The sequence below is a fragment of the Sorex fumeus genome, unplaced genomic scaffold (assembly GCF_029834395.1).
Source record: "Sorex fumeus unplaced genomic scaffold, SorFum_2.1 ptg000013l, whole genome shotgun sequence".
In the NCBI taxonomy this organism is placed as follows: Eukaryota; Metazoa; Chordata; class Mammalia; order Eulipotyphla; family Soricidae; genus Sorex; species Sorex fumeus.
This window is the reverse complement of record NW_026606070.1, coordinates 30,333,689-30,345,952: the sequence shown is the minus strand read 5'-3', so window position 1 is coordinate 30,345,952 and position 12,264 is coordinate 30,333,689. Positions and strand designations below refer to the sequence as shown.

At 44.9% G+C, this 12,264-nt stretch overlaps 1 protein-coding gene and 1 non-coding gene across 2 annotated transcripts in view; one reads left to right on the top strand and one right to left on the bottom strand.

The window, feature by feature from the left end:
- LNX1 (ligand of numb-protein X 1) overlaps window positions 1-6,608 on the bottom strand; it is a 106,885-nt gene extending 100,277 nt beyond the window's left edge. Inside the window, exon 1 of the mRNA XM_056111370.1 lies at window positions 6,411-6,608. Coding sequence (XP_055967345.1) covers window positions 6,411-6,502 — 92 coding nt within the window. The 5' untranslated portion in view covers window positions 6,503-6,608. The remainder of the gene's footprint in view (window positions 1-6,410) is intronic.
- Window positions 2,916-3,057, top strand: LOC130020825 (small nucleolar RNA SNORA70). Its single transcript, XR_008792029.1, has one exon. It is a non-coding gene; the product is annotated as a small nucleolar RNA SNORA70 (small nucleolar RNA).
- Window positions 6,609-12,264: the final 5,656 nt, after the last annotated feature.

The window sequence follows — 12,264 nt, the reverse complement described above, 5'->3', positions numbered from 1 at the left end:
AAACAAGAAACTGGATAAAAAAAAACTATGGTACATTATATAGGTAAAGACAAAATCATGTATTTCTTGCTACGTAGATGGATCCAGAGATGAAGTCAGCCAGAAGAGGAACAGACACAGAATGATGTCTCATATGTGGGATATAAAGAATCAAAATAAGAAATGCTCAGAGGCAATAGAAGCTGAAAGCTTTTTTCAGTAGGAAGCTTGGCGGGAGTGGAGGGCCGACACTGGGACAATGGTAGAGGGAAGTGGATACTCTGGGGAAGCATGTGGTACTGGAATGTCATTAATAGTATTGTAAACCACAGAGCCTAAACTAAAAATAGATGGGCCTCATAAAAATCACTGGGGCAGGCCAGAGATATAGTGGAGTGGGGAAGGTGCTTGCCTTGCATTTAGCTGACCCAGGTCTGATCATGCAAATCCCATGTGTGCCCTGATCATTACCAGGAGTGAACCCTGAGCACTGACTGAGCCAGGAGTAAGCCCTGATCACTTACCACTTAAGAATAAAGCAGATGCACAAAACTAATACCCACGGACAGTAGAAACAAAGACAAGGAGGATTAATTTATAGTTGTAAGCCTGTCCCAATGCTGGGGGATAGAGAAAGAACCATTTTGACAAAGATAGTTGAAAATGATCACCCTGGATAAGAACTGCATGCAGAAAGTAGGTAAAGGAACAAACATGATAACCTCTTAGTATCTTATCTGTGTTGTAGACCATACTGGGAGAAGGAAGGCGGGAGAGAGAGAGGGAGGGAGAGAGAGAGAGGGAGAGAGGGAGAGAGACAGAGAGACAGAGAGAGAGAAAGAGAGAGGGAGAGAAAAAAGGAAAGTTCCAGTCTTCAGCTAGAGGCAGGCTGGGGGGTGGGGGTGGCAGGAGGGAAACTGGGTAATTGGTGGTGAGAAATGGACACTGGTGGAGGGATGAGTGTTGGATCTTTGTATGACTGAAACCTGATCATAAACAGCTTTGTAACTGTGTATCTTATGGTGACTCAATTAAAAAAAATGAAATGAAAATTTTAAAAAAAGATCAAAGAAAAGAATAAGGCAGATGCTCATCAACCCTCTTAGGATTTCTGTCTTGGTAGTTTGATTTAGAAGTCAAATGTTTTACACAACAAAGTCAGCAGTCAGCCATCAACCCTCCTTGAATCTCCTCAGAAACCATGTGCTCTAAGGAGCACAAGTCAGATCAAGAATGGTGGGAGTGGGCCTGGGTCCAGAGAGGAGATGCCTGAAAGCCTCCTTTCTAGGTCCAGGAAATTTTAGAGTGTTTGGGAGAGCCAGGGGTGGCGGGGGCTGGAGGGTGGGGGGAGCATTGCCCGTCCCTCCTGTGCTCCTACAAGACCCCAGGGGCACCCCTCAGTCCTGCTCCTCACCTACTAATAAGGATGTCACACCAGATACTTGAGTTTTAGGAGTCTTCTGTGGTCAGGGAGTCCTCCTGGGTTATGAAAACAGGTGACAATGGACACAATTAAAGAAGGAACTGCCTGCTCAAAGCTATAACAATTGGAAATCAAGGCAGAACCTAAAATACTCTGCTGCAATGGACAAAGTGTTTATTTGGCTTCAAAATGAATCCAAATGGCTTTGGATATTGTAATATATAACATAATGCAGGTCAGTGACCTTGTCATTTCCTTGGCCTTTACTATTTTATTAGTATTATTTGAAGGCTATGGGTCACCTGGCAGTGCTCAGGGCACCATAAGTGGTGCTGGAGATTGAAGTCAGGTCAACCTTATGTCTTATCTACCGTAGTATTTCTCTAGCCCCTTATTTTATTACTTTTTAAAATACTAAAATACTCAGGGGTGCAGTGTTCAAGGCCTGGAGGGTGCCTAGGGGTCACCAAAGTCATATCCAGGGTACTTGGGTACAGATGGGTTATGAAGTGCCAGGAATCCCACTATTAGCTTTGCACATGGCAAGCATAAGCTCCACAACTTGCACTATCCCCTATCTGTTCAGAGTTGACAAGAAAGTCTTAGAACACAAGGACCCAGTACTAAATGTGCTGCACTTGATGGGGCTGTTTTCCAGTTGGGCCTCGAGGGACAGAACTGAGGTCAAGAGGAACAGAAATCCAGGAAGGTTTAGCATTGGAAACAGAGACATGGGGCGCTTGTCCAAGGAAGGACAGCAAAGCTCAGACTAGGGAGGCACGAGAAAGCCCACTACTCAGCACTTCCCAGGTAGCCTGCAAGCACTGCCTGCCTCTGAGATTTCAGTGGCCGAGGCAGGAATGAAAGAGTCTCTTCATTTGGGGACACAGAACCTGTCCCCACAATACAAAACAAGCAGGCAGCCTCATGCATGGATTTCAATGGTTTTACAAAGCTCTACTGGCCAGGACTATAGCAAAATTCTCTACCTGAAGGAAATATTTGTTATTCCATTGCTGATTTTGCCAGAATTCCTCCCTTCTTCTGCCCCATCACTTCAGGATGCAGTGACAGGGCCAGAGAGATAGTACAACAGGTGAGTCCATGCATGTGGCTCTCTCAGGTTTGATCCCTGGCACTGCATATGGTCCTCAGAACCTGTCAGGAGATCCTTGCGCACAGAAGCTTGCCCTGAACATCACTGCATGTGGCTCAAATCCCGCCCCCTCCAAAAGCAAAAAAGATGTAGCAACAATCAACTTCTCGAGAATCCCTGACCAATTTTACAAAAGTAGACAAACTTTCTTCATCCCCTCTCAAGTGATAACCGACTCAATGTTTAAAACACCCAATCTATATCTCAGATCATTGCTGGGATTTCTGACAAATACACATTCCATTGTAATTAGATTGTCAACTACTTGAGGGTGAGTACTGGGCCTGATTGCTTGTTGCATGTGTTCCTTAGAGCAAACGTGACATTAAGCCACTGATGATTCATTCTCACTGGTAGCCACAGAGAATAACTGCACAAAAATCTCTCATTCTCTCTCCACCACAGGGCCCAGTGTGTGATGGCTGCAAACCATAAGCAGACGCCTTGGTAGTGAAGCAACTTCCATGGACCAGCTGTTCTAAGGACCTTGGAAACAGTCCTTTGCAGTGGACATTCCCATCTGCTCTCATACTAGCCCAGTGTTAGGCTACAAGCAGGAGTTCAGGACACCTTTAGAAAGCCCCAGGGCACAGGGGACGGGGCCCACATTGATCAAGTCATATGACCATCTGTGTCAATTGCAGAATGAGGCGCATGTGATTGAAGTTCTGTGTGGACCAAGTACAAATTTCCCCATGGCTAGAAGATCCACATCTCAAAAAAGTGGGGTTCCAAAAGTAGAGAGAGAGTATGGGGAAAATTGTCTGCCATGAAGGCAGGGGGAGGGTTAGAAAGGGGGGTATACTAGGGATATTGGTGGTGGAGAACGTGCACTGGTGGAGAGATGGGTATTTGATCATTGTATCATCAACTCAAACATGAAAGCTTATAACTGTATCTGATGATGATTCAATAAAAAATTTTTTTAATTGAGGTTAAAAATAAAATGTGGGGCTCTATCAAGTTTAATGCAGATGAGTTTGATGACATGGAGACTGAGAGGAGGCTCATCCCAGATGGCTGTGGGGTTAAATACATCCCAACTGTGGAACTCTTGCACATGGCAGACACTACCCCTTGAGTCCCTGTTCTCTTCACAATAAATATGCTTCTTAACAAGCCTTGCCGCCCTCAGAAAGCAGAAACTAAAGGCTTCGGAAAGATTGGTCACAGAAGTGTGAGAACAGTGTTCTGGTAACATGCCCTGGTAACATGCTTTCTGGATTCCCATTTTGGAGAGAATGATCTGCTTACATCCACTCAAGGGAAAAGCTGTCTTGGATTCACACATGTATAAAAACAATCGATTAGGCCTGTACCAAGATCTTTCTTTCTTCCACTGAGCTCTAAAATAAAAAGTAATTTAGTGGAAAATTTCCCCAATAGGAACTGTCATTGACTGAATGGCTGCCCCCAAAAGATATGCCTGCCTCAAACTGGTTGAAGATCACTTTAAATGAATCTGTTTTTTTTACAGATGCAATTAAGCTAAGGATCTCAAAATGAAGTCACCCTGGATTAAGTAGGTAGACTCTAACTTCAATGAGAAGTATTTAAAAAAATTTTTTTTTTAAAGTTTGGGTCACACATGGTGATGATCAGGGACTACTCCTGGTTTTACACTCAAGACTTACTCCTGGCAAGAGAGAGAGCAAAAGGGAATGCCCTGCCACAGAGGCGGGGTGGGGAGGAGGGGATGGGGTGGGGGTGGTGGGAGGGATGCTGGGAACATTGGTGGTGGAAAATGGGCACTGGTGGAGGGATGGGTACTCGATCATTGTATGACTGAAATGCAAGCACGAAATTTTGTAAGTCTGTAACTGTACCTCATGGTGATTCACTAATAAATTTTTTTTAAAGCTTCTTAACCCAAAGTCTTATAAATGTTAGTTTCAATAAATATATAAATGATTCAATTTTTTAAAAAAGACTCCTTGCAGTGCTCAGGAGTCTATATGGGTTGCAGGAAATCGAACCTGGGTCAGCAATATGCACGGCAAGATCTCTACCCTCTGTACTATGGCTCTGGCCTCTCCAGTGACAAGTACTCTTACAGGAAGAGGAGACAGAACCAGGGAAGACTCAGAAGAAGGCAGAGGTTGGTGTGACACAGTCACAAGCCAAGGAGTGTGGGAGTCCCAAGGAAGTGGGAGAGGATTCTTCTCTAGGTCCTTCACAGGGAACACTTCCCTGTGACACTTGACTTTAAGCTCCTGGCCTCTAAAACTGTGGGAGAATACATTTCTGTCATCAAAATGGGTACCTATTTGTTATTGCTGCCCTGGGGAGCAATGATCAAGGAGAGCCTGTGGGGTAGGTGCAAGAGTGAGGGCGAAGATGCTTCGACCCCAGATTTAGAGATACCAGCTCCTGCATCCACAAAGGAACAGCAAGGAGCCTCTTCCCAATCCTGAACAGCTTTGCCATTCTGCGGGTTTCTAGAAAACCTCTCACAGTGTCATCACATGCCCTGAGATGCTCATTGTTCAGGCTTTGGTTCTTACGAAGGTGGATTGGGGTTACCTTCCAATGAGCTAGGATTAGATGCTCTAGAAATGGAGATTCTTCCAAATGAGTGGGCGGCTTCCAAAGGCCTAGATTCCTTGTTCATTCCTCTACTTAACGAGCAGTGAGTGCATATCTATAAAGCCAGACAAACTGGGTAGTGGAACAAATTACAAAGAAGCTCAGTTTATCATCACTTTTGCACAGGGTTATCTGTGTCTAAAGATGCTAGTCAAATACACTATCACATGACTATGAAGCCAAGCTGTTTTAGTCTGCATCCTGGGAACTCTATTTTGAACCCATCTCTCATTTGTCCCCCCCTGACTAATACATATGCCAACTTGTACAATGTGTACCTGCCTGGCTGGTAAAATGTAAGGGGAAATACATTTTGGAACATTATCCCCCAAACACTGGAGCCCTCTTAATGGGATTGCTAAAAGCTCTTTGCCTAGGTCGACAATTCTTTTTCAAAGCTTCCTAACAAAGGGAGCCAGAAAAATATCACTGTCAAGTCTGGGGACATGAGTCATTTCCTCTTATTAAATGGACCGAGGTCACATAGGAAAACGTCTTTCTTTTTCAGAGCTGCAGAGCGAAGTCTTTTGGGGTGAAATGTCACCATGGCTGCAATTTACTTGTAATCACTTCAGCCCAAGACGATTCAATGACACCAAGGGGGCAGATTGTTTCTCATTAAATCTAGGTGATGGGACCATGCGCAACCCACGATTTTTGCTTTTTTTGTTTTGGAAGGAAAGGAAAGACAACGGGCACAGGTTTTTAGACCTCGAGGGCCACCTGTCCCTTTCAAGCGTCTCTCTGTGATTTTGGGTGTAGAGTACTGAGTTGCTCCATGAAGGAAGGTTTCTGTTGACAATTTGAAATGCTCAGAGGAGGTGGCTGATCGGAGGCATGCATGCTCAGCTCCTAACTGCTCTTGGGTTCTATTTATAGAAAAAGAAGAGGAGACACATTGATGGAGAGAAAAATGCAGAGTGCAAGATTAAAAAAAATATATTTCTATTTCTATTCTTTCGTACCAAAGCAGTGTGAGCACAGAAGCAGGAAAGCAAAGTGCCTGGGAGGGGAGGCAGTGCATCAGAGAAGGGTGTTTTTATGTTGTCTTTTTTTTTGTTGTTGTTAGGTCACAGACAGCTCGGCTGGCTGCTGGAAAACTGCGAGCAGGGCGTTTGGTCCAAGTGCTGCTAGAGTGTCGGTGGAATGTATTCCTCACCAGAGACACCCTGGGGCTGGGGGAACTGACTCAGGTGGCACCCTGACAGCCCCAACACACAAACACAGGCAGCAGGCAGGCAGGGAGGGGTGGAGAGGGGGACTCACAGTTCCGAGTACAAGAAGTGCAGGTTGCCCACATTGTCTATGTAGTTGGCAGGACTGAGCCAAGGCAGGACCAGCAAGAGAAGCGCCTTCATTTTCTGAGCGGGGTGCTGCTTGCTTCCGGCCACCTTCTCGGTGTCAGCTGCGGGGGCCCGGCTCAGCCCCTCTTACACAGAGAACATGCCATGTCTCCAAGTCGCTGGATCCCTAAGAGCGAGCCACGCTGCCCAGTCCCGGGCTGGTCCTCACAGCATCGTGCCCAGCTGCAGGGAGAGCTCCACCATGCTTGGCAACAGCACTGAGGCTGTGAGCGAGCAGGCTGATGCCCGGGAAAGGGACCTGCCCCCTCCTGCCCGATGCCGACTGGTTCTCAGGGAGCAGCTGGTACATTTACATCACTGGCCGGGAGCAGATGGGCTGGCAGCTACACTGTGTTGGAAGAGGGCATGAGCATGGCACATTCAGACCCCCACGGTGTGAAAGAGCAAATTGATGCAGAGCTGTCCTCTGGGCTGGTGAGAGGAAGGCTCCATCAGAGACCAGAGTCTTGGGAAGGCAGCAGACAGATGGGGGCTCCAAGGCGCCTTACAGACAGTGGAAGCCAGGCGGGTTCAATCTGTCCTGGTGCTGCCACTCAGTGCAGAAGAGAATGTGAGTTTAAGATCGCTTCCCTGTCACCAACCTCACTGTGCTGGCAGCTCCTGGGAAAGCCACGGCTGCCTGGCTCACTTTGCAGACTGATGAAGAGGCAGCAAGGCTCTCCTGGACAATCACAGAGAGCTGTCGTCCAGATGGGCCCAAAAGCTGCACAGGTACCTATTGTGTGACAAGGGCGTCATCCATCTGCCCTACCGAGGTGAATTAAACTCCAATCCCAGCTGTCGGACCCTGGAGAATTCAGTTATGCTCCGAGCATCCAGAAGTGCATCTTCAAAATAGATCTACTGTAACTTTATCTTTCTGGTTTTTCAGGGGCTGGACATGCACCATTCCGGCTTTCAGAGCTGTGAATCTAGACTGTACCGACTATTTACATCAGACTTCCTCTTTTGCTTTTTTGGTCCACACTCACACTCAGGGCTTACTCCTGGGTCTGTGCTCAGGGATCACTCCTGGTGGGGCTCAGAACACCAAATATGGTGCTAGGGATCAAATCAAAGTCCATCTCCATGCAAGGCAAATGCCCTTCTTGCTGTTTTATCATTCTGGTCCGCTAGGACTTTTTGTTTGTTTTTTGCTTACGTGTGTTCCTAGTGCCACAGAAGTCTCAAGAATTGTCCCCCTTTAATCCACGAACACTGAAAAATCAGTTTCACCAAATGGCTTAAAGGGACAGTTCCATGAGACAACTGAGCAATTTCAGTTATCTACTCTAAATGGAAAAAAGACCAGAATAAAGTCTGTGGGCTGAGACTGAGTGTGTTGAACCATGTAGTAAGTAGGAATTTGGCATTTGCAATCCCTATTTACCTGAGGCATTGCTAAGGGAGTTTCAATACTGTGCGGCCTTAGAATGTGCTGATTTAATTTCCACCATTTGGACCCAAGATCCGTAACTTTGATAAAACATGATTTATAATTTGGTTGCAGCTTAATTTGAATTCCATTTCCTTTAACCCCAGTATGCAAGAATGAGTCAGACCTGGGAGAGCAGTCAGAGGAAGTCAGGTTTGGAATTTAAAGCCAAAAAACAAAGCTTGCACTTTCGCAATATGCCGGGTCACACTGGCATATTGTCTAACTTCTCTGCATTTCTGTATCCTCCTCTAGTCAAGAAAGACAGGAACTGCTGGGCAAGAGCACACAGCTGGCAGGTGCAAGGCCCTGCATTTAGTCCCCAGCATCACGTGGACTCCTGGGCACCACCCAGTAAAGCCTGGTGGCCCCTAGCACTGGGGACCCCGTTTTCTCCAAAGAAAGACAATAATAATAATAATGCTCAACTTGGATAGTTGTTATGAAGGTGGAATAAGATATCCATGAAGAGCAGTGTGCTCTCTGAGCACTAACTATGGTTGTTATTATTATTATTAATAATAACTACTAATGTTCATGGATGAATTCACTGCCTAGTTGGCAGCTCTCTCCAAAAGGTTTGCTTTCTCTGTCCTTTCTTTCCTCTTGCACTGCTAAGGGAATAGATGTAAGAGTCTTTTCTGAACACGGAATTGCACAGAATTCTAGGACCAATTCTTTTTGAATGCTCAGAACCTGCCTGGAAGGATGTTACTTATTAGCAGTATGATGAAATAAAGGTTTGGGCTTTGGAATGGTACTGGATTACATTTCTGATCATCAGGTTGTTTCTCCAGATCTCTGAAAAAAAGTAGGATGTCTTCCTTTCCACCTTCTATTTCAAGAGGATTAAATTCAATAACCAGTATAATTGTAGTATGAAAATGAAGGGGCTTGGGGGCTTTGTTTTTGCAAAATAGCTCATTGCCTATTCAGTATCTAATCTCCAGTTCTTTTTAAAAGAGTCTCATTCTTTCCATAGTGGGAAACTCCTTCAGCCCCTTCAACTCCTTCAACTCCTTCACAAGTGGGTAACCATGTAATGCAAGCCCGGCCAATGAAATATCAGCAAAAATTACTGGGTGAGATATCCCTGAAGCACTTGAGAGGAGGGAGTTTCAGTCTGTACACTGTATGTTACCCTTCCTGCCTGGTTCCTACCCAGTTCTTCTGCCAGGATGTTAGATATAATGCTGGAGTTTGATCAGCGGTCCTGAGGCCATGAGATAACAAGCTTGAAGGTGAGGGATAAACTAAAAGGCAGGAGGAGTCTAGATTCCTGATAGCATCATGCTAGTCCAGACTTCCTACTTTCATACTTTGTATTAAATGAGAAAAACAAAACTTTTACCCAGCTAAACAAATAAAACCTGAATTTCTATTACCTGGGTTATAATCCAAACTAGCACAATACATTGGGGATAAATATTACTTTCAATTGGTAACAGAATGCTCTGTAATTTCTATGTCAGAAAATAGTCCTAACCCTACATAGGCTCTGCCTCTTTAAATACTACTTATGCTCAAATGTCATATCAGCCTTTTCTCTGTCTCTTTTTGAAAACTAGACTTAAAGAAGTTCAACTGCCCTTATTCTCCATTGTATCCTCACCATAGTGTCTGAAATATAGTAGATGCGCAATAAATATTTGTGAATAGGGAGAATTCAACTCTAAAGAGTCAGTACTTCAGACCACACTTTGTTGATCAGAAAAAAATTAGTCAAAAGAGAAAGACTTTAAACTTAACAAGAATGACTTGGAAAGAATTGAACATTTAAGCCCACATTCAAAATCCAATGCCATGTCAGCTCTCTAGATTCTTGACCAAGTCTACAAGGAGATGCAAGCCAAGGCATTAAAATTTATTTGGTACACTGGTCTCCTGGCTGAAAACTCTGGGGGCACCCTCTCGAGGGGATGGGTTTCCACCCTGCTGAAACCCTGGCAGCTGGACCCACACCCAATAGTTGCTGCCATTGCAGAGATACCAGCCTGCAAAAATTGCAGGTACACTAGTCTTCAGGCTGAGAACTCTGGGATCTTCTCAGAGTGGGGATGGACAGCCTCTCCCTCTCCCAAGCTTCCCCCTCCTCCTCGTACTTCCAGAACCCCTGGAAGCAGTGGCCACATCTCACAGCCACCACCATGTTAACTCATCGGCCAACATCTACAGATCCTGAAATTCTGGACCAAGCAGCCACATACATAGCTGTGCAACACCTCCAAATACTACAATATTTACATCCCAGTAAGAGCACACAAAATGAGAGAGAGAGAGAGAGAGAGAGAGAGAGAGAGAGAGAGAGAGAGAGAAGGGGAGGGAAGGGGAGGGAAGGGGAAGGGAGAGGAGGGGAGGAGAGGAGAGAAGAGGAGAGGAGAGGAGAGGAGAGGAGAGGAGAGGAGAGGAGAGGAGAGGAGAGGAGAGAAAAAGAAGGAAAGTGCCTGCCATAGAGACAGGCGGGGTTGTGGGGGATGGTGGGAAGGAAACTGGGGGTGGGGGTGTGAACATTGGTGGTGGGAAATGTACACTGGTGGAGGAATGGGTGCTGGAACATTGTATGACTGAAACCCGACCATGAACAGCTTTGTAACTGTGTATCTTATAGTTAATTCAATCAAAAAAATTTAGAAAAGTAGCATAGAAATCAAATAAACTCAACAAACTAAAACAGTAACACAGAAGGCTCAACTAGCAGAAAACAGTTTAGTAAATCTTCAGACAAGGACTTAATGATGAGATATAAAAATTTTTACAATTTTTCTTTCACTGAACTGATTTTGATTACTCCCCTAACCATATAATTGTTACAAGTAATAATAAATAAAGTATTGTGTACCTGTTAAGGGAGCAGGCTGGGAGGTTGGTTGGGAGAAAGGAGACAATGGTGGAGGGAAGGTCACTCTAGTGGTGAGATTGGTGTTGGAATACTGAATGCCCATAACAAGCAGATTATGAAAAACTTTGTAAAACATGATGTTTAGATAAAGTGAAAAGCAAAACAAAAAATGAATTGAGCATTTAAGTAGATGGATAATAAATATCCACAAAGAAAGGGAAAAATTAAAAACAATTCCTGGGAATGAATGTCCCAGAGAAATGAGGGCCGATTGAAGAATTGCGGGGAATCTGACATGATGGAAAAACAATGGTTCTCTCAGAACAAAATGCAGAAAAGTTGCCTCATGTCTTCCATGCCTAGAGGGACTCAGCTAGGCAGTTGAATTCAGGGCTAGAAAGTCTTATGAAAGACGGCTGTTAGAGCACAATTGTTGTGGAGGAGACATTTAGCCAGACTGCAATAACCAAGATTGGCAACTCACATTTTCAAGTTAATACTCCCCAGACTTTCACTGTGGCGGTAAGAGAATAGCCCACAGACACCGTGCCGAGCCTGTTATACAGAACACACCCGAAAAAAGGGCATATGACAGAAAGAGAGGTCAATTGAGGCTCCTGGGGCAGTCTTGGGCAAGGAAACTCCCAGGACATGGAGTACAAAGGTCATCAACAATAGTCCCAGAGAACCTTCAGTCAGGTATGTCTTGGGTCAGTTCCACCAGATTTTTCATTCATGGCTGTGTTCAGAACAGTGAAGAGGGCTCTCTTTGCACAGTAAATGCTCAGGAAGAGTCAACAGTATTATCTCCCATTTTTATTATCTTCCATAAGAGAGAAACTAAAGGGCACAGTGACTTGTGCTGCTTAACTATTCACAATGCCTGTGCTTTCAAAGTCTTGCTATACTTTGTCAGAGGCAGAAATCATGGTAAATATAGATTTATCTTTCATTGAAGTCCTGGCATAGGGTGGAACCTTGATAAATATTACTTAGGCAGATGAAGAAGAATGTAGTCTTGAGTCTAAGCCAATTTCCACTCAGGATCAAGGAAGAAAAAATTTCACCCTCACAAGCACCTTCTCTCATGTCCTGGGTGAAGCTTTCTTCACCGGGCTGGTCCTCTGCAGTGTGCTGGCTACATCTTTGGGCCCTGTCTTTTGGTTAGGAAGGAGCCATCTGACTCCTCAAGCCCATCACCCTCATGGGAATTCATTACTGCAGACACACAGGATGGGGGATTACTAGCATCTAAAGCCATCTCTTTAGCCAGAAGCTTTCAAATGTTAGCTCACCAGCTCAAGCAAACTCTCTTGGGACAGCTCTGTGGACTGATGTTTCAAATAGTTGTCCAACTTGCTGCTGGTCTAGTCAACCAGGCATCCCCAGACACTGCTCAATGTTTTACACAAGGGTTTACATTCTACTTGAGTCAGAGGCAGTTAGATAGCAATGTTTACAAAGGGCACACATTCTGGAGGAAGCAGGGAGCCTCCCCCACTT